This window comes from Phoenix dactylifera, chromosome 9 (assembly GCF_051530095.1).
Source record: "Phoenix dactylifera cultivar Ajwa chromosome 9, Ajwa_hap1_PhDact_Kaust_v1.1, whole genome shotgun sequence".
Lineage (NCBI taxonomy): Eukaryota > Viridiplantae > Streptophyta > Magnoliopsida > Arecales > Arecaceae > Phoenix > Phoenix dactylifera.
In genome coordinates this window covers 21,388,307-21,407,262 of record NC_143198.1, presented here as the reverse complement: position 1 = coordinate 21,407,262, position 18,956 = coordinate 21,388,307, and the positions used below count along the sequence as shown (strand labels likewise).

At 37.2% G+C, this 18,956-nt stretch overlaps 1 protein-coding gene and 1 long non-coding RNA gene across 5 annotated transcripts; one reads left to right on the top strand and one right to left on the bottom strand.

Moving 5' to 3' along the window:
* Positions 1 to 691: 691 nt before the first annotated feature.
* LOC103695858 (uncharacterized) lies at positions 692 to 5,653 on the bottom strand. 4 transcript variants are annotated; one of them, XM_026800686.4, is made up of 4 exons: positions 5,492 to 5,653; positions 2,300 to 2,487; positions 1,520 to 1,566; positions 692 to 1,404 (listed from the first exon to the last, which is right to left on the bottom strand). In XM_026800686.4, the coding sequence occupies exon 4, from the start codon at positions 1,285 to 1,287 to the stop codon at positions 802 to 804; it is 486 nt and encodes a 161-aa protein (XP_026656487.1). In that variant the 5' UTR covers positions 1,288 to 1,404; positions 1,520 to 1,566; positions 2,300 to 2,487; positions 5,492 to 5,653; the 3' UTR covers positions 692 to 801. The 4 variants fall into 4 exon arrangements, with proteins under 4 accessions (XP_026656487.1, XP_038987802.1, XP_026656489.1 ...); XM_039131874.3 differs by lacking the exon at positions 2,300 to 2,487 and having other exon boundaries at positions 5,492 to 5,631; XM_026800688.4 differs by lacking the exons at positions 1,520 to 1,566; positions 2,300 to 2,487 and having other exon boundaries at positions 5,492 to 5,629.
* Positions 5,654 to 17,320: 11,667 nt separating this feature from the next.
* On the top strand, positions 17,321 to 17,934 carry LOC148702511 (uncharacterized). The gene is made up of 2 exons (XR_015968507.2): positions 17,321 to 17,563; positions 17,664 to 17,934. It is a non-coding gene; the product is annotated as an uncharacterized LOC148702511 (long non-coding RNA).
* The last annotated feature ends 1,022 nt before the right edge of the window (positions 17,935 to 18,956 follow it).

Sequence of the window (18,956 nt, the reverse complement as noted above, 5' to 3'; positions counted from 1 at the left end):
CCAGTTGTATTCTTCCACAGACAAGGTACCGCAGAGAGAAACCATTGCCTTTCACCGTAGATGGAAATCCCCAATTCTTGGACCCATCTCAGAGTGCTCCCAAATCAGTGAAAGAGATTAAACTAAGGTAGAAGCTATAAATATAATAGAATAGCACCACAGGACAATTATCCCAATATCTTCCTCCTAAAGGCCTCAAAAATCAAAGTGAAAACACTAGTCACAAAACAGAAATATACCAAGTTCATATATTATAGAGTGAAGATGCAAGAGTAAGATGACCCAATCATCATTTCATCCGATCTCTAATTTTTGTTGCAGAAGCATTTATAGGAAAAAAAGGTGAGACACAACTGCCCCACCTCCTCAAATCATAAAAAGCAGTTCCACCAAACCAAAAGACCCTTCTAAGTTACTCCACACCATCTTCCACATCATGCCATAAAAGCAAACACCAAGAACCACCATTGTACCTCAAGAAAATGGCAGCAAGACCTGCTCCAGTCGAGGCTGGCACTCGAGGGACAATTGGGTCTCTTGTCACACTGGAGATTGAGTACTTCAGAAGGCTTGATCTAGGCTATCAAGAAGTCTCTTACCAGAAACAAAAGAACCTGACAATGGATGCAGCTTCATCCAGTGACAGCACCAGGCACAAATCGAGCTCTGACGGCACAACTCCAATGGATTGCTGCCAAGCATCTGCTCTGCAGCAGAGATAGCTAACTCCAGCCAGACGGAAAGGATCAAAGGGATCAGATACAGAAGACTGAGGATGGATGATGACAAGCTGCCTCAGGACTAGGCAATGGATTCAGAGAGCTTGGAGAAGCCAAGCTTTTTGAGCCGGCTGCTCATGGGGTTGCTGCATTTTAGATCTACAATTTCCACAATGTAAGGTTGTCCTTTCTTTTCCATTTTGTCTATATTTGAATTTCTGTCTATAGGGATATCATCAGAGCCAAGCATTGGAACTCGGTGTCCATTTTTCCGGGGGTTGTGTCGGGGCTTATGGCCATATCCAGGGGTTCTGTGATCTGTGTCACTGCTGCTTCTGCTGCTGCCAGATTCATTAGGTGGATTTTTCCTCTGCAATGTTTTCTTAGGACTAGCACCACAGGGTACTGTAACTGGGCCTGTTTGATGTTTTCCTCGTGTAGAAGAGGATGCTTGTGATGATTGTTTCATGGACTCTAACTCTTGTGACATCAGGGATCCAATTGTACCGGTAGTTCCCACCTTAATTGAGTCTCCATTCCCATTGATGACTTCCGTTGTCCAAGGCATAATATTTTCTTCTGATAAGGAGTTCTAGGTGCTTTCCATAAGTGAACTCAATGGAAGGTCAGCAAGGTGGTATTGCTTGAATCAGATGGGTGCTCCGATAAATTGTTGCCCAGAGTCCTGGTTAGGTGTAGTAGAATGTACAGAAGCGAACTGTGAGTTGTGATTATTAATTCATCCAACTTAATATTTAATTTTTTACATTCAATCCCTAAGAAGAACAAGACTAGCATACCAGTAGATTTTGTAGAGAAACAGGATGGTGAAGAAATTTTCCCCCTCCTTATAATGGAATTAGTAAAGGGTCAGCAAGAAATTTATATAAAAAAAAAGATCAATGCATTACATATAACATTATTTGGGTTCTAGAAAGAAATGCAAGATCTTAAAGTCCAAAAAGGTGTTTATTCTGGGTTTCAGCAACTAATTAGTGCTTTTTAATTCACAGAAATGATTCAACAAAAAAAAAACAGCTTCTAAAACCAGTTATATAAGTTGCAAATAGATTCTTGTGCCCAAAATTGTATGTATATAGGAAACAAACACAGCAAGATGGAAGATGAAACAAAAAACAAGTCCTAAAAATTATCAAGCATAAGGTTCTGGTCCAGATGGACATAAACTTAAGCCTTAATGTGGGGGTTCATCAGATCATCCATCAGATGTCAGAACTTGGATAATTTACCATAACTTGTGTTCAGCCTGATATCAACTTTTATGACCTAGTGCTGAATCTCCAGCTGGTAGAATTACAAAGACAGAAAGGCTTGTCATGAACTCTGGAAGGCCAATCCAAGGAACGTGAAACGAGTCTGATCGTTATGCAATTGAAGTTCATGTTATAAAGGAAGCAACCCTTAATAATCCCCTAGATAAGGAAAGAATCTAGATGAAGCACTTTGAAGATAAGATTTGTTTTGAGGAATTATATTCATCTCTAGGGCAAAAATTGATAGATAAAAGACAACATGATCCCAATTGAATTTCAAGCATGCATGCTCAAGCACATTCCAACCTTGGCAGAACAGTTACTTAGACTTGAAAACTCTAATCTCTGAGAACTTTAGCCTGTAGTGCATGCCAAGCGTCAATGTCCAACTCCAATCATTGCAGATGCGACGAAAAACTCCAGATCATTTTATGAAAAGGTGTGCACAGCCTGACCACTCCTTGTGCAAGTAATTTATTACACAAACTTATCCCCTGAGAGTAAGAGAAAAACCATCAATTACCTACAATCTGACAGGACAAGTGAGTTGAGTTTTCAATATCTTAGCAGGCCAAGTGCATTTAAAGTTGCTTTTTTCTGCAGAGTCTCAAACAAAATTATCACAAGGAGAAACATGAGGGCTCAGAATCAGCCTTAAAGCTTCACAAATCCGTCATAACAACAATAACCTTTTTAATAAGCCAAATAGAATATATCACTCATATTTGTGTAAATGAGGATCAAAAATTGCATGAGCAATATAAAAGCAAATTCTAAACAAAGTATACCGTTTCACAACCATGTTGCTTATAAGGTATCTCATTTACGAAACTTAATTCCATGTGGAAAAGATAAAAATCGTTCCTTAAAAGGCCTCAAACTTAGTGCTAATATAATGCTAATGTTTTTAGCCAACTTTTGCCAATATAATGACCAAATAAATGAAACTGAAAACATAAAATTTGTATGAATAAGAGTGATCTACAAAAGATGAGTACTCATGCCTTAAACAATATATATACACACACATATACATATATATATATATATATATATATATATATATATATATATACACATATAATATTATATATTTGTATAATATGCACCTCCAAAACTGTTAAAATTCAGAAATTGACCCAGTCCTAACTCTAAGTAGATTCCTGATTTGCATCAGCCCTTCCTCTTTGGGAAGAAAAAAGAATTGTCCCCAAGTTCCAGAGTTCGACGAGACTCTTCAAACCCTAGACTCGATAAGAAAAGACTTACATCATTGAAATATCTAACATAAAAAATCCTAAACACATAGCAACTTGTCTTCTCATGTACTAGCTTGCAAGAAGCTGATCTCAATCTTAAGTGAGTTTCATTTTGAACTAAGACACATTTATTCACTTTATGATCCAACCTAATGCTTGCGTAACTTGATGAAATGGTTCGAAATCCATGGATGCTTATACCGAGCAATGAATTCTTTGTAAAGAATGTTAAGAAGGAACATTTGTGCCTGAACTTAAACATTAAATTTATGCATGAGCTAACCCTCATGCTACTCCTTATAAAGAAAGTTTCAAAGCTTCGTGATGATCAATCTCCTCGAGTGATGAAAATCATCAACTAATGGACCAAAAATGTTATCATCCAACACATTCATCATTGATGTTATAAACATGATATATGGAGATACTATGTTCTTTTTTTTTTGAGATAAATCAAGGGTTGCAACCTCTAAATAAGAAAAAAAGAAGTGAAAGTAACCTCTGATACATTCTCGTAATGACCAAGCCTCTCCAAACTCAGTAGTTCCTTGCGAGGAATGAAAGAATGTCAAAAGAGCTTGCTGATCACAATGAAATAATGAATCTTGGCAGCACCATCAGCACTATCAGTTCTTCAGATTCTGAAATGCACCAAGATCAGTGTGATCTTTTAGTTCATGTCCTAGGATCTAATTTTGACTAGATGCATTAGAGCTAATTTTACTACTTTCTCTCTGACTTATCCAAGCCAGACCATGTCCATGATTATATGGACAAATGTATGAGGCTCTGATACCAACTAATGCAAACAGAAGATATAGGGGCCAATGGGTCATCCTTTAGATTTTATGCAATCCACCCTGACGGATATAATTCTATTTAAAAGTAAAATTGATACTTCATTAATTCATAGGCATGACTTTCTCGATATAAAAAGCCTTGGTGCCTCACCAACAACTCTTAAACCAACTTACTACTATTAAAAATGAGTTATCAACAAAAGAATCTTAGTCAGAACACTTGATTCCCCCTGAAAACCATAAAATACATTTCTTACAAGGGCAGAAACTCCAGTCTGATCCTGTGTCATAACTCTAGACCAACAGTGGCCATCATAACAACCAAATCAACTGAAACTCAAACACAAAATATGCAGGGCTTGAATACAGCCTAACACAAGTAATCACATCCTTCAAACATACATGCATATTTGAAAGACATGCCATGGAAAGGAAGCTTATTGAGTAGATCAAAAAGCTGATTGCGTCCTAATTCCTATGGGATTCCTGATTTGCATTGGAAAAACTCTCACAATATTAAGAACTTCCACATGAACAAAACTGTAACCATCAGTCTTGTTCAAACTATTTAGGGTCAGGTTTCAGGATCCCCATTCACCAAGCTTTAATCTTTAGAGCCATGTCTGATGCAATTTCAAGTTCTTCCATATCTTTTCTCACAACCCCATCCATGTTGCCTTAGGTCTTCCCTTTCCTAAGATCTTCTAAGAAGTTTTATTAACTCAAAGCTCCCAACAATGAGTTACACTATTTTCCCCCATGGAAAAATCCCAAAAGATCATACTAAAACCTTTTCTAACACCACCTTCAAATCAGGTACATAAACCCTGAACGAATATAGTTACGATGATGTTGTCAACAGTCAGACAATCAGATAGATAAATAGAAGTATTTAAAAACCTGATCAACACAAATAAACAATTCCGTGATCCCACATTCATATAGAAAAGCTCCAAAACATTACATTTTCAAAGACTGAAGGCGACCCATTAGCTTGCATACTGAACGAGTCACAGTCACAGTCCCCATAGAAAAACGTCACCGGCAAGAGCAAGATTCAAAGGTTCCAAAGACAAGAATCAGTTAAAAGCCCCACAGATTTCCTTCAAAAACCCACGAAATCCCTCCTTTCTCACGATCCAAAGGTGGAAGACTGCCCAAAATCCGATCAAAACTTTTGCATCGCTGCTTCAAATAAGAGCAAACAAAGAACACCAGGAAAGGTAATAGAAACTCCTCTAGTCCACGAATATACTCCTAAATCCAGTCAATACAAAACTTGCTTCGATTAAACGACAACATCCAAATTTCTCTTTCAAACCTCAAAGAGATAAGTAGAAACAACTCCAGAGCGATACAATTCGGAGGACAAAAAAAAACTAATATATAAAGAGAGAGGGAGAGACAAGAAATAAATTGACGGAGGTGAAACGGCGTACCAGCCAGTGCTCGTGCTGTCACGCCATTGCCAGATCTCTTCTCTCCTTTTCTAAAGAGATGCTGAAAACAAGAACGAAAATTTCGGGGAAAATAAATTCTTGACTTAAAAATGTCGGTCCGAAAAGCGGATACCTCGGAGAGGAAGGGTTTGTGTCGCCAACAAATTGATCTCTCTTTGGAATTTATAGTACGCATCCACCCTAATCTCTCGCTAGAGATGGGCATTGGGCCGGGCCGTGCCTTAGCGCGGCCCATAAAAGAAGGCCGGGCTGGGTTACGAATTTCTGGCCCGCGGGCCGAGCCCGGGCCCGGCCCATAAGGGCCTGGGCTGGCACAATTCGTGGGCCAAGCACGGCACGGCCCGCGAGCCAGCCCGGCACGGCCCATAAGGGTCTGGGCCGACACGATTCATGGGCCAAGCACGGCACGGCCCGCGAACTAGCCCGGAACGGCCCATAAGGGCCTGAACTGGGCCTGGGCCAGGCCAGGCACGGCTCGTCCCCTTTAAAATAAATGGAAATAAAATTTTTTTAATAAATTAATAAATATTGAGAATTAAGGATTTATTAATATAAAGCCACCTTAATGGTGGGGGGTTTGGCATAGACCCCTACCAGTTTATTAATTTAAATCAAAATGGTACATGAAGGGAGGTTTGGACCTTGGTCTGACCTCCAGAATACAATAAGAAAGGAAAAAAAATAGAGATGACTTACTTTAACAATTAAAAAAATAAAAATGTATAATTATAAAAAAATTAAGAAATAAAAATAAATGATCAAAATCTTACTAATCATCAGTATTCACTATTCAGTAGTGTTTGTATCATCATCATCAGAGGATGTTGTATCATGTCCACCTTTATCTTGAAGTCTCGCCTCAGCATCCAACCAATCTTTGAAGCAGAGAAGCATCTCAACCGTTTCGCCAGTCATCCTACTTCTCTTTTCGTCAAGAACACGCCGACCTACACTAAAAGCGGAATTCGATGCTACTGTGGACATCGGCATAGCTAAAATATCGTGTGCAATTGCAGACATAACAGGATATTGATTTTTAACACTCTTCCACCAAGATAATACATCTAGACTCTCTATTTGATTTTCATCATATGCAGACTGAAGATCATTTCGTAAATAAAATTCTAGTTCACTACTTAAAGATGAAGAAGATGAAGATGAACTTGAAGCATGTGTGTGTTTTCTCTGTGCAATGAATGAAAAAATAGATGACGAACGAGAACTACTAGAAGAAGAAATAGAGCTTTGTATGGAAAATCTAGATCTACGAATTTTTTCATCATATATAGCATAAATATCATAAAGAAGTTGCTTTACCTCAATTTTAGCAGGTTCAGGATCTTGAATTATATTTTCATAATATGCATCAAGTAAAATTAGTATGCCATTCAATTTAACTCTTGGATCAAATATAACAGCTAAGTTATGCATAAGACATATCTTGTCCCAATACTCATTCCATTTAGATTCCATTTGTTTAATAATAGGCATTAAAACATCATCATATCTATGTTCTGCAAATTTTTGACTAATCATATATGCTTGTTGTAAAAATGAACATGAAGTTGGATAATAAATACCAGAAAGAACATTAGTAGCATTATAAAAACTAAGCAAAAAAATCTTCCAAAATTTTTCCTTTATTTCAATCAATTTCAGTCAATGTAAAGCCTAATCCACGATCATTAATATATGCATTTAATAAGTTTTTATATGGGTATGCATCATGTATCATGCTATATGTTGAGTTCCAACGAGTAATTACATCAAGTTTAAATTTTTTAAAATGTTTACCATGATTTATACATAGTTCCTTAAATTCTTGAAGTCTTGATCTTGAAGCATGAATAAAAGAAACTGCATTTCTAATTTTTGAAATGATATTTTGAATCATGCCCATGCCAGCTTGAACAGAAAGATTTAAGATATGACATGCACATCTAATATGCAATAAATTTCCATTTAACATGGGATGCAATGAGTCCTTTAATAATATAACAACAGAATTATTATTAGATGCATTATCAAAAGTAATAGACATAATTTTATTATTAATATTATATGAACATGCAGTTTGATAAATGGCATTTGAAATTTGTTGCCCAGAATGTGGAAAATCAAAAGCACGAAAAAGCAAGAATACGTTTATTTAATTGCCAATCATTATCAATATAATGAGCAGTAATAGCAATAAAACAATTACTACCTACAGATGCTGACCAAATATCAGAAGTTAATGAAACTTTTACATTTAAAGTAGAGAGTGTTTCAATTAAACTTTGTCTCATTGCTAAAAAGTTAGTCATAGCTACTCTTCTAAATGTACGCCTACTAGTTCTTTTGTAAGCAGGTTGTAGGTTTAATTGAATATATTCTTCAAAATTAAAAGATTCACATAAACTAAAAGGTAATTCATCCTTAACTATCCATTTTACAAGTGCTTTTCTTTGATTTTCATGATTATATGCAAAATGACCTAAAAGTGATCCTCCTTGTATATTAAGGGTACTTTGAAGACGAGAATCATGCATTCTATGACTCTCTTGATGTCTTTTTAAATGGCCTGTTCCCCCACTACTACTACAACTATAAAGTTTGGCACATTTTTTACATTTTGCTTTCCAGACTCCATCAACCATAATTCTATCAAATTCATTCCATACAGCACTAGTCCTCTTACGAGAAGAGGTTTGATCTTCACTCGGTTCACTAGTTCTAGAGGAACTAGGAACATGGGGTTAGGGATTAGTTTCTTCTCCCTCAGAAACAGGAGGAATGCCAAAATGACTTTCCTCAAAAGATGACATATCTAAATTGATGAATGCAAAAAATAGAAACTAACCACAAGGAGGAATTGAGTAGAGGACCAGAGGTAGAGCCGAGATTCTGAGCTTCCTCTTGTGCTCTCAACATGAGTGACCTTCTCTTCTCCACAAGAACCTCCTCTTGTGTAGCACTTGAACACTTGCTAAATGCAAACTAAAAATTAAATTGCTAGAAGAGCACTTGCTAAATATTGCTAGAAGAGAGAAATAGTAGTAGTAGAGAAGGAAAGAAGAGTTGGTTTGGTGTGGTGAGAATGAGGGAGGAAAGGGGTATTTATAGGACTCCAAATATTTTTTTTCCAAAATACCCCTCAAATTAGCCGTTTTATGATTGTTGGGAGGGGTATTTTGGGTAAAAACCAAAAATAGCCGTTATGGCAACGGTTTTTTTTTTTGCCAGACGGGCTGTGCCAGGCACGGCCCGTAACGACTATTTTTTGGTAGCCAGACGGGCCGTGCCAGGCACGGCCCGTAACGGCTATTTTTTTTGCCATACGGGCCGTGCCAGGCACGGCCCGTCTCGCGCCAGGGCCCGGCACGGCCCGCCACCCCACGGGCCTAGGGCCGGGCCGGGCCGGGCTTAGCTTTTAGGCTAAGCGGGCCGTGCCTGGCACGGCCCGTTTAGTAACAGGCCGACCAGGCACGGCCGTTTAGTCTATGGCCTGGTGGGCCTGGGCCGGGCCAGGCCCGGCACGGCCCGATGCCCATCTCTATCTCTCGCCGTTCAGCATCGTTCTGTGTCCCCCGGATCTTTTTTCTTAACCTACATCTTCGACAAGGACTGGAATTATGATTAGAATTTTGAAACAATATGATCATGGTTTACACTTATTTTGATGATATCATGGTTTACAGTGCGATTCGGTCGTAACATTACTATTCCCGCTAAGAAGAGAATTTCAAGGGCCCCTCCGCGCCATAAAAGGTCCGTTTGGTTTGGACAAGTCGGAGGGATAATTAGAGGATATCTAAAAATTATTTATCTAAAAAATAAATATAAAAAAATAAATTTTATCATATTTGGTTGGTGAAAAGATTATTCTGAAAAATAGAATCCGAAAAAAAATTCTAATTGAAAGCAACCTCATATGAGAATATTACCAAATTTTTGACAATATTTCTAAATGAAAAACTCGGGTAGTAACATTTTTTTCACAATCCGTTTGTTGGCCAATTATGCCCGTTAATATTGACTATGTTGAATATTAAAATCTATTTACATGAGTTAATAAATAGTTTTAAATTAATTATACATATATTAAAATATATTTAGTATGTTTTGGTATATAAAGAATATATTAATTATTAATAAATCATATGTTAGATTTATTGATAATTAATAAATATTTGTTTATTATTTATTAATACTTAATATTTATTAATAAATTTATTAATATATTAAATATATTATTATTTATAAATACTATTAATCAATATATTAATATATTAATAATACATTAATATAATATTAATATAATATAATATTAATTATATAGTATAACTAATATAATATTAATATAATACAAGTGAGGTTATTTTTGTCAAAAAATGATAATTTCAGATTATCTCTATTCGGTAATCAAGCGTGGGAAAACAAATACTACTCTATTGGTCCTATTTGTTTTACTTTCTCTCTTAATTTCAATAAATACGAGATCCACAATTTATTTTACCATCTTCCTCATCCACTTTTCATGCCAGACATGATAATCTAATATGTAATTTATTTTTTCATGCTAGATTATCTCTAACCAAACGGGCCCTAAGAGGTAAGACAATAATTAAGCTGTAGTCATGCTATACACTGACGCGAATTTATACATAACAAAAATAATGATCATTATGTAACATTCTTGCTCTCCACCCGATTAGAATAATGTGTTTTGAATTTGATCAATTGTACCATAAACATATATTTAGAGTTGGGCACTGGGCCGGGCCGCCCACGGCCCGGCACGGCCCGGCACGAAGAGGGCCGTGCCTGGCACGGCCCGATAGCTACAGTGCCGGGCCGTGCCTGGCACGGCCTATTTAAAGGGGCCGTGCCGGGTCACAGGTTACTGGCCCGCGGGCCGAGCCCGGCACGGCCCGCTTCGGGCTTGGGCCGGCACGGCCCGCTCTAGGCCCGCGGGCCAAGCACGGCACGGCCCGCGGGCCAGCCCGGCACGGCCCATCAGGGCCTGGGCCGGGCTGGCCCGCGGGCCTGGCACGGTCCGGGCCTGGGCCCGGCCCGGCCCGATAAAAATTAATGCTTCATAAATTTTTTTAATAAATTAATAAATATTGAAAACTAAGGATTTATGAATATAAAGCCACCTTAATGGTGGGGGGTTTGGCATAGACCCTTACCAGTTTATTAATTTAAATCAAAATGGTACATGAAGGGAGGTTTGGACCTTGGTCTGACCTCCAGAATACAATAAGAAAGGGGCCAAAGGGCCGAGGTTTGGACCTTGGTCTGACCTCCAGAATACAATAAAAATGTACAATTATAAAAAATTAAGAAATCTTACTAATCATCAGTGATTCAGTGAATCAGTATTCACTCTTCAGTCTTCAGTAGTGTTTGTATCATCATCATCAGAGGATGTTGTATTATGTCCACCTTTATCTTGAAGTCTTGCCTCAGCATCCAACCAATCTTTGAAGCAGAGAAGCATCACCACCGTTTCGCCCGTCATCCTACTTCTCTTTTCGTCAAGAACACGCCGACCTGCACTAAAAGCGGATTCCGATGCTACCGTGGACATCGGCACAGCTAAAATATCGCGTGCAATTGCAGACATAACAGGATATTGATTTCTAACACTCTTCCACCAAGATAATACATCTAGATTCTCTATTTGATTTTCATCATATGCAGACTGAAGATCATTTCGTAAATAAAATTCTAGTTCACTACTTAAAGATGAAGAAGATGAAGATAAACTTGAAGCATGTGTGTGTCTTCTCTGTGCAATGAATGAAAAAATAGATGACGAACGAGAACTACTAGAAGAAGGAATAGAGGTTTGTATTTGTATTCTAGATCCACGAATTTTTTCATCATATATAGCATAAATATCATAAAGAAGTTGTTTTACCTCATTTTTAGCAGGTTCAGGATCTTTAATCATATTTTCACAGTATGCATCAAGTATAATTAGCACGCCATTTAATTTAACTCTAGGATCAAATACAGCAGCTAAGTTATGCATAGGACATATCTTGTCCCAATACTCATTCCATTTAGATTCTATTAGGTCAATAATAGGCATTAAAACATCATCATATCTATGTGCTGCAAATTTTTTAAATGCCCTGTTCCCCCACTACTACTACAACTATAAAGTTTGGCACATTTTTTATATTTAGCTTTCCAGACTCCATCAACCATAACTCTATCAAATTCAGTCCATACAGCACTAGTCCTCTTACGAGAAGAGGTTTGATCTTCACTCGGTTCACTAGTTCTAGAGGAACTAGGAATATGGGGTTGGGGATTAGTTTCTTCTCCCTCAGAAACAGGAGGAATGCCAAACTGACTTTCCTCAAAAGATGACATATCTAAATTGATGAATTAAAAAAATAAAAACTAACCACAAGGAGGATTGGAGGAATTGAGTAGAGGGTCGGAGGGCAGAGGCAGAGCCGCAGAGCTGAGATTCTGAGCTTCCTCTTGTGCTCTCAACAGGAGTGACCTTCTCTTCTCAACAGGAACCTCCTCTTGTGTAGCACTTGAACACTTGCTAAATGCAAACTAAAAATTAAATTGCTAGAAGAGCACTTTAGAAGAGAGAAATAATAGTATTAGAGAAGGAGAGAATAGTTGGTTTGGTGTGGTGAGAATGAGGGAGGAAAGGGCTATTTATAGAAGCCCAAAATTTTTTTCCCAAAATACCCCTCAATTCAGCCGTTATTGGACTGTTGGGAGGGGTAAAACCGACTTTTTTCCAAAATAGCAGTTGGAAACGGCTATTTTCCTCACCCCTCACCGTTGCGGGCCGTGCCGTGCCCGGCCCGGCCCGCCAATAGACGGGCCGGGGGCCGGGCCGGGCTTCCTTTTGCGCCCGCGACGGGCCGTGCCGGCACGGCCCGCTTCATAAGCGGGCCGGGCCAGGCACGGCCCGTTTAGACCTTGGGCCCGGTGGGCCTGGGCCGGGCCGGCCCGGCACGGCCCGATGCCCAACACTACGTATATTATGCAAGTCAAGCATAAGGTTTGCTAGTTGTGAAAGGTTTCGAGCAAAAAGAGAGTGTTAATTTTCTTACCAATTGTCAAGATTCTTCTATCGGGTTATTCTACATCTTGATGCAAGTGTAGACCTAGAGTTGGAGCCACTAAATATCAAAACTATTTTCCTTCACAATGACAAGAAGGAGGAAATTTACATGTAACAACCTCAAGATTTTATTGCAAGGGTAAAGATCACTTGGTTTGCAAACTCCAAAAAAACAGCTTATGTAGCCTAAAACAAGCTCCTTGACAATGGTCTAAAAAATTATTTTTTTGTTGCAGACCTTTTGTAGTTTGCATGTCATTGATTAGTAGATCCCTAGTCAGTAGCTCTTTTTTTTTTCTTTGAAGGGTATTCCATGTAACGTATTGATGTTTTTATACTCCGCTTGCTTGATTTTGCCATGAACTACAACAAAAAACAATATTCTTGATGAAGAAATCGTTACCAGAAAAACCAATTTCGTCATAAAAACATTTAGTGACAATAAAGATTGTTATGACGCTTGTCAGAAAAAGTGTGATTAAAGATATATGATGATGATAGAAATATTTTGTTAACAAATATATATTAATTGTAATGAAAATATATTCCTCATCAAATGGTACAGTATTTGGTGACAATAGTTTCCGGCATAAAAAATTAAAATTTTTGTCATGATATAGCATATTTTTTATCACCAAAGATTAATCTGTGGTGATATAAACAAATTTGCCATCAAAGAGGTTATAATTTTGTGACAACATTATTTATCACAAAAAGTAAAAAAAATTCATCAATAAAAGATACTCTTTGTCATTAAAATATTCAATAATAAATCTTAGAGTTGAAAGTGGATCAAATATTATCCGATCGAGCCCATTTCCATATACAGTTTTCGTAGAAATCCTTATTTCCTAGAAATCCTTATATCTGATCAGATTTAATAATTATGGTTGCTTGCTACTTAGGCACCATAATATCATTGACATCTGAAGTATAACTAAGGTTTATTATGCTTATGGAAAACTTATTCACATTATCAAATATGGTCAATTCATATCTATTATGTTATTTCATATTTTAATAACTAGTTATTTTCATAAAAAATTTAATCCTCTTTCTTTTGACAAAAAATAAAAAATAATTAACTTCCTTTTAATCTTTATAATATTTTGAAAACCTTTTCATTTAAAATATTTAAAAATATCAATAACTTTACATATTATGATATTTGTATATATTTTTTAAAGTTCTTAAAAATAGATAATTTATGATTCTTTTTATTCATGCTGTTATTAAAAATAATACTAGTACTTAATATAGAAAACTTTAATACTTTAAATAGTTAAAATTTTTAATATATTTTTAAGTGAAATGAGGTTGGATCAGTGATCCAAACCCTTAGTTGAATCGAACTCTATGCAAATTTAATAATTACACCATAGACTATTATCTGGCTATCATAATTTTGGTGCCATATTTCTTATGGTAAATTTTTTTCATGAATATAATTTTTGTTACTAAAAAATTAAAAAATCATAATTTGATGACAAAGCTTGGTTTCCATCAACAAAATGCAATCATAGGCGATGCAACATTTTAGTCACCAAAATAGATACAGATAATTAATTTTTACACATTTTAAATGACCATTACAGCAACATATAGTGATATGATGACTTTCATTGAGAATTGTATGAGTTGTTAGTGACAATATTTTTTTTAATAATATCGTAAAAAATCTTCATAGAAAATTTTTCTCAAAATTGTGCAAAATTGGCACCATACTTGTCATGATGTAATTTTTTTAAAAAAATAATTGTCATCACTAAACAAATTGCTAATAATAATTTGATGGTGAAACCTTATTTTGTCAGAAAAATCACAATCAGTGGTAATGCTATTATTTCATCACGAACAGTAGCCATAGAAAATTTCTGATTTTTCAAAATAAAGCAAGAATAGATCACAAAATTTACAAATTTTTAGCAGTAATAAGCTTTGTCACGATGTAGTAAAGATTCTCACAAAAATAATCCTCCCATATAGCGGGAATTGGCACTACATGTTTGGTGACTGTTGGTGCTCCTTTCATCCTATTTATAGGTGTGGGGCTCACTAGGAGAATCATTTTGAGGTGCAGTAGAGAAGAGTGATGACAAGCTAAATGGCAAGGTTGGTGTGCATAGGCATGTTAGCCCGAAAGTGATCGATGGGAGGATAGATTGTAGCATGGGTCAAGATGCCTTGACCTTCAAGGACTTTCATCACCATCACTTCACCGTTCGATAGAGATGGTAAATGATATAATGCTAGGCTATGATAAAAAGATATAGCGCTGGGCTATAATAAGGGTGTAGCACTGGGCTACGATAAGGGTATAGCGTTGGGCCAGATAGTGAAAGCTAAGTTACTGCTACTTCTAATGTAAAAACTATGGTGGACTAAGATAAGATCAAATATATTGGATTAATTGTCGAAGGGTTTAAGGTATTTATAGAGTATAATTTTTACTTATTTATACCAAAAATTGCCGAACCGGTACCGAGTGTTATATTGTTCGGCGCCTGGTTCGTGTCAGTACCGATTCGGATCGGACCGAACCAGTCGCCAAGCCATAGCATGCGCACTGTGGCCAAAAATGCCACAGCGCGCGGCACGCTGTGGCAAATCTAATTAGACTTGGTGCGAACCAACTGGCTCGCACCAAGTTCTGGTTGGTTCGCACCAAGTTCTGGCAGAACTAGACGGAGCCGGGTTCTCTCTTGTACCAGCCAGTTTCAGCTTCGTAGGAGCCGGAACCATTTTTTATGTCCGAACCAACTCGGTCAAAGACCAGACCAATTCAGTACATGATGAACCGGCCGGTACGAGCTGGTTCAGCATTTCTTGATTTATACTAACATACCCTCTAACACTTGCTCCCACATCTAGCCTCAACTCTAGCGGTTCCAATAATTGACATCATTTATCTTCTACTATGTATGTTTGTTAGGACGGTCACTCTGTACCAATTGTCTGACTGATACTCATATTTCATCAGTCCTAGTGTATCCTGATATGACTCATATTGGCTATCTCTGTTTTTTGGGTCTATAATGTAAGTCTTGTACTTGATAGTATCTCTTAGACCGCTTTAATCATCTCAGTATATTTTCATGTATTACGGTAGACCATGGGCAAATTCTAGGCTCTTGATCTATTTATGACCAAACTTTTCTTCTTTAGTCTGTACCTCCACACTTGCTAAAATTTATCATGGCCAAACGTCTAGTAAAAGTCACGTGATTCTCACCTGCTCCGGTTTCACCGAACCTGATCCATATGGCACTTGCTCTCGGTCACCAGTTGGATTGTTATGTGGCATGTAAACAGTGATGCTATTGGCCATGAAAGCAATCATAAATAATTTCTAGTTTTTGTAAATAAAATAAGAATAGGTGACGAGAAATTTAGGTTACCAACAACAAAAATATTTAGTGATCCAAGATATTTTATTACGAAATTTACGAATTCTTAATAATGATAAATTTTGTCATGTAAAGCTCATCATAAAAAAATTCATTCCATATGGTGGAAATTGGTGCCAGACATTTAGAACAACAAAAATAATTTTCGTCATGAAAAAATCATTAGCTCTAGTAGCGTGATGAAAACTAATTTTTGTCACCAAAGTTACCCCTTTGTTGATGAAATTTCTTTTGTCAACAAATTTTTTGTCACTAGTAGTCTCCTTTGTTGTAGTGATATTCCTTTGAATTGTTGGTTGTACTGTTTATCGGACATATAAGTCTTATCCATAGTTTGTCAACAAAGAGGCGAACTTTTCCCATCACTCACTAGACATCATTCAGCTTGTTCACCTCGAAGAGGATGGGAGGAGATGCAGTTCTCTTTATGTGTGAAACTCATGCGGAAGAGGGAAGGGTGTGGGTAGAATCCAAACTTGTATTAAATTCCTTACGTGTGAAACTCACGGGAAGAGTGGGAATTAGAACAGCTTGCGCAAACTCGAAGAGTTTCGAATTGGCCTATGCCTGAATTGTAAGCCCGACGGACTGAGCCTGGCCTAAAATTTGAGCCCAGGCATTAAATGGATCGGACTCAGATTTACATTAATCTGACTTGAGCTCGACCGGTGCCCAGATGTATATAATATATATTATGTATTATATATAGCCCATAGCCCACCCATGGCTATTTTGGTGAATGGTGACCCAACCACCCAGTTCACTTGATTAAGGAAAGAACAAGGCAGCTAGGGTTATCTCCTTCGCATCCTTGATTCCTTGCCTCAACCATAGGGGTGAAAGTGGATTGGATAACATCCGTCTAGATCCATTTTTATATCCGAATCTATCAGAATGTTGATATAAATTTAAGCATCTAACTATGTATCAAAGAAAAATGGATATAGATATCAATAAACAACTATTCGATCCGTATCTGAATATTCGATCATATTTATAATTATATTTAATTTTATATAGTAATTATAAATTTTTAAGAGAAATAAATGACTATATTAATATTCTATTAACTTGATTACCTTTCATTTAGTAATTTATTTGATCCTATGGTTATAAAATTTAATTATACAGCTCATATTTGTACTTATATATATATACTTTTAGCATCTGATTTGTATCCATATCTGTTTAAAATAAATATGGATATAAACTTTTGCATCTAACTAATATTCGCATCCATATCTCTATTCATCAAACAAAAACATGGAAATAAACATATTGGTATCTTATCTGTATCTAATCCGATTTCAGCCCTACTCAATCAACCACCATCGGTCCACCTCTCGTCTACTCCTCCTCTTCAAAATTGCCTTCCTCATCTTGGTCCGCCAGACTACCGAACAGGGTAACTCTATCTCTCATCTCCTCCTCCTCAAGACACCCAGGCTGATGAGAAGAGGCAGCAAGGGGTTCATGATAATGATAGCTTTGCTAAATAAACATGTAAAAAGGTATCAATATCTAGAAGAGAAGACTGACAACTTGTGCCAGAGAATGGTAAGAATCCATTTCAGGTTAATGTATATTTATTTCTTGATTTTTGTTGACAATTTAAGATGCAAACTCACCTTTTCTTTTCTTTTTCTTATTTTGTCAGCACGGGAACTACCCATCTGGAAGTAGGAGGAATTCACAAATTGGCAGGACCAAAGAGCAAACTGAAGCACTCGAGCACTTATTGAAAGAAGCCTTTCAGCGGCAAAGGTATATGGAGGCAACAGGCCAGAAGTTCATGGAGTTGCAATCCAGGATTATTTCTTACTCTACCGGTGGCTGTGAGCTTGGAGTCTGTAGGCTTCAATATGAGGCTGTTTGCAGATATTGTAAGAACTTTCAGGAAATACAGAGAGGACCGAAGATCTTGACAAGATCAGAGTTCCATGGAAACGAGACCATCTTCATAATGTGAATCACGGGAAATTTAGATAAAAAAAGTATTCTCTTCGCTTTTCTTATCTCCTCGAGGGTCCGGCCTGGAAGTCTGAAGCCCGATAAGTAGCAAACTCGATTTAGAAAGTTGGCTTGAAGGCCAGGCCAGGCCGTCCCGAGCTTGACTAAATGAAGTGGTACCTTGAGTTGAGCCTGGCCCGACCAAATATAGTAATAACACCAAATGGATCTGACCCTATAGGAGACAATGATGAGATTTGGGCGCAATCCATAAGCCTACTTTCACCGAAATCGACCTGAACCTGCATCTGCGATATCAATTTGAAAGACTTCACCAACTACATCAAATTGAAACCCTGCAATTTCTCAGATTTAAATGTAAATATTCTAAGATAAATTTAATTAAGTTACCAATCAAGCTCCTTCGCCGAAAAAGTATAACTTTAAATTCTAAGTTTATTTTTCAAAATAATCCCTTCATATAATTTGTCTCCTAGAAAGAATAACTTAAAACAGAAGACATTTCATTCACCGTTGTTTCTTCTGAAACCCTGTCACAGATGGCCCGTTGATATGACTCAATTAGATTTTTTAATTAAAAAACCACGCCAGACTATTTCCGCTAAGGTCTTGACCGGAATGCACGCTTTATGGTTGACCAAATGATCTAACATTTGAGACCTAGCGCCCAGTACAAGTATTTAATATTTGACCCTTTACAAATCATCTTCTACGAACGCTTTTATTGCCAACTTGCCACGAAAGATCGCAAGGATGATAGAATAGGCGACCCGGGAGGCAAGATGTTTGGAACTTGGAACTCAAAGAATGCACTCATGTGTCCTTAATGTAGTCCAAAATAAATAGCATTATTTTATTCTCTAAGATTAATCCAAAATAAATGGTGAGTGTGGCAAGTGGATTTTACTCCTTTGCTGGTTGAATCCATTAGAGCGGATGCAATGGGCTTTTTTGCCGCCAAATTCGGACGGAGGTCGGA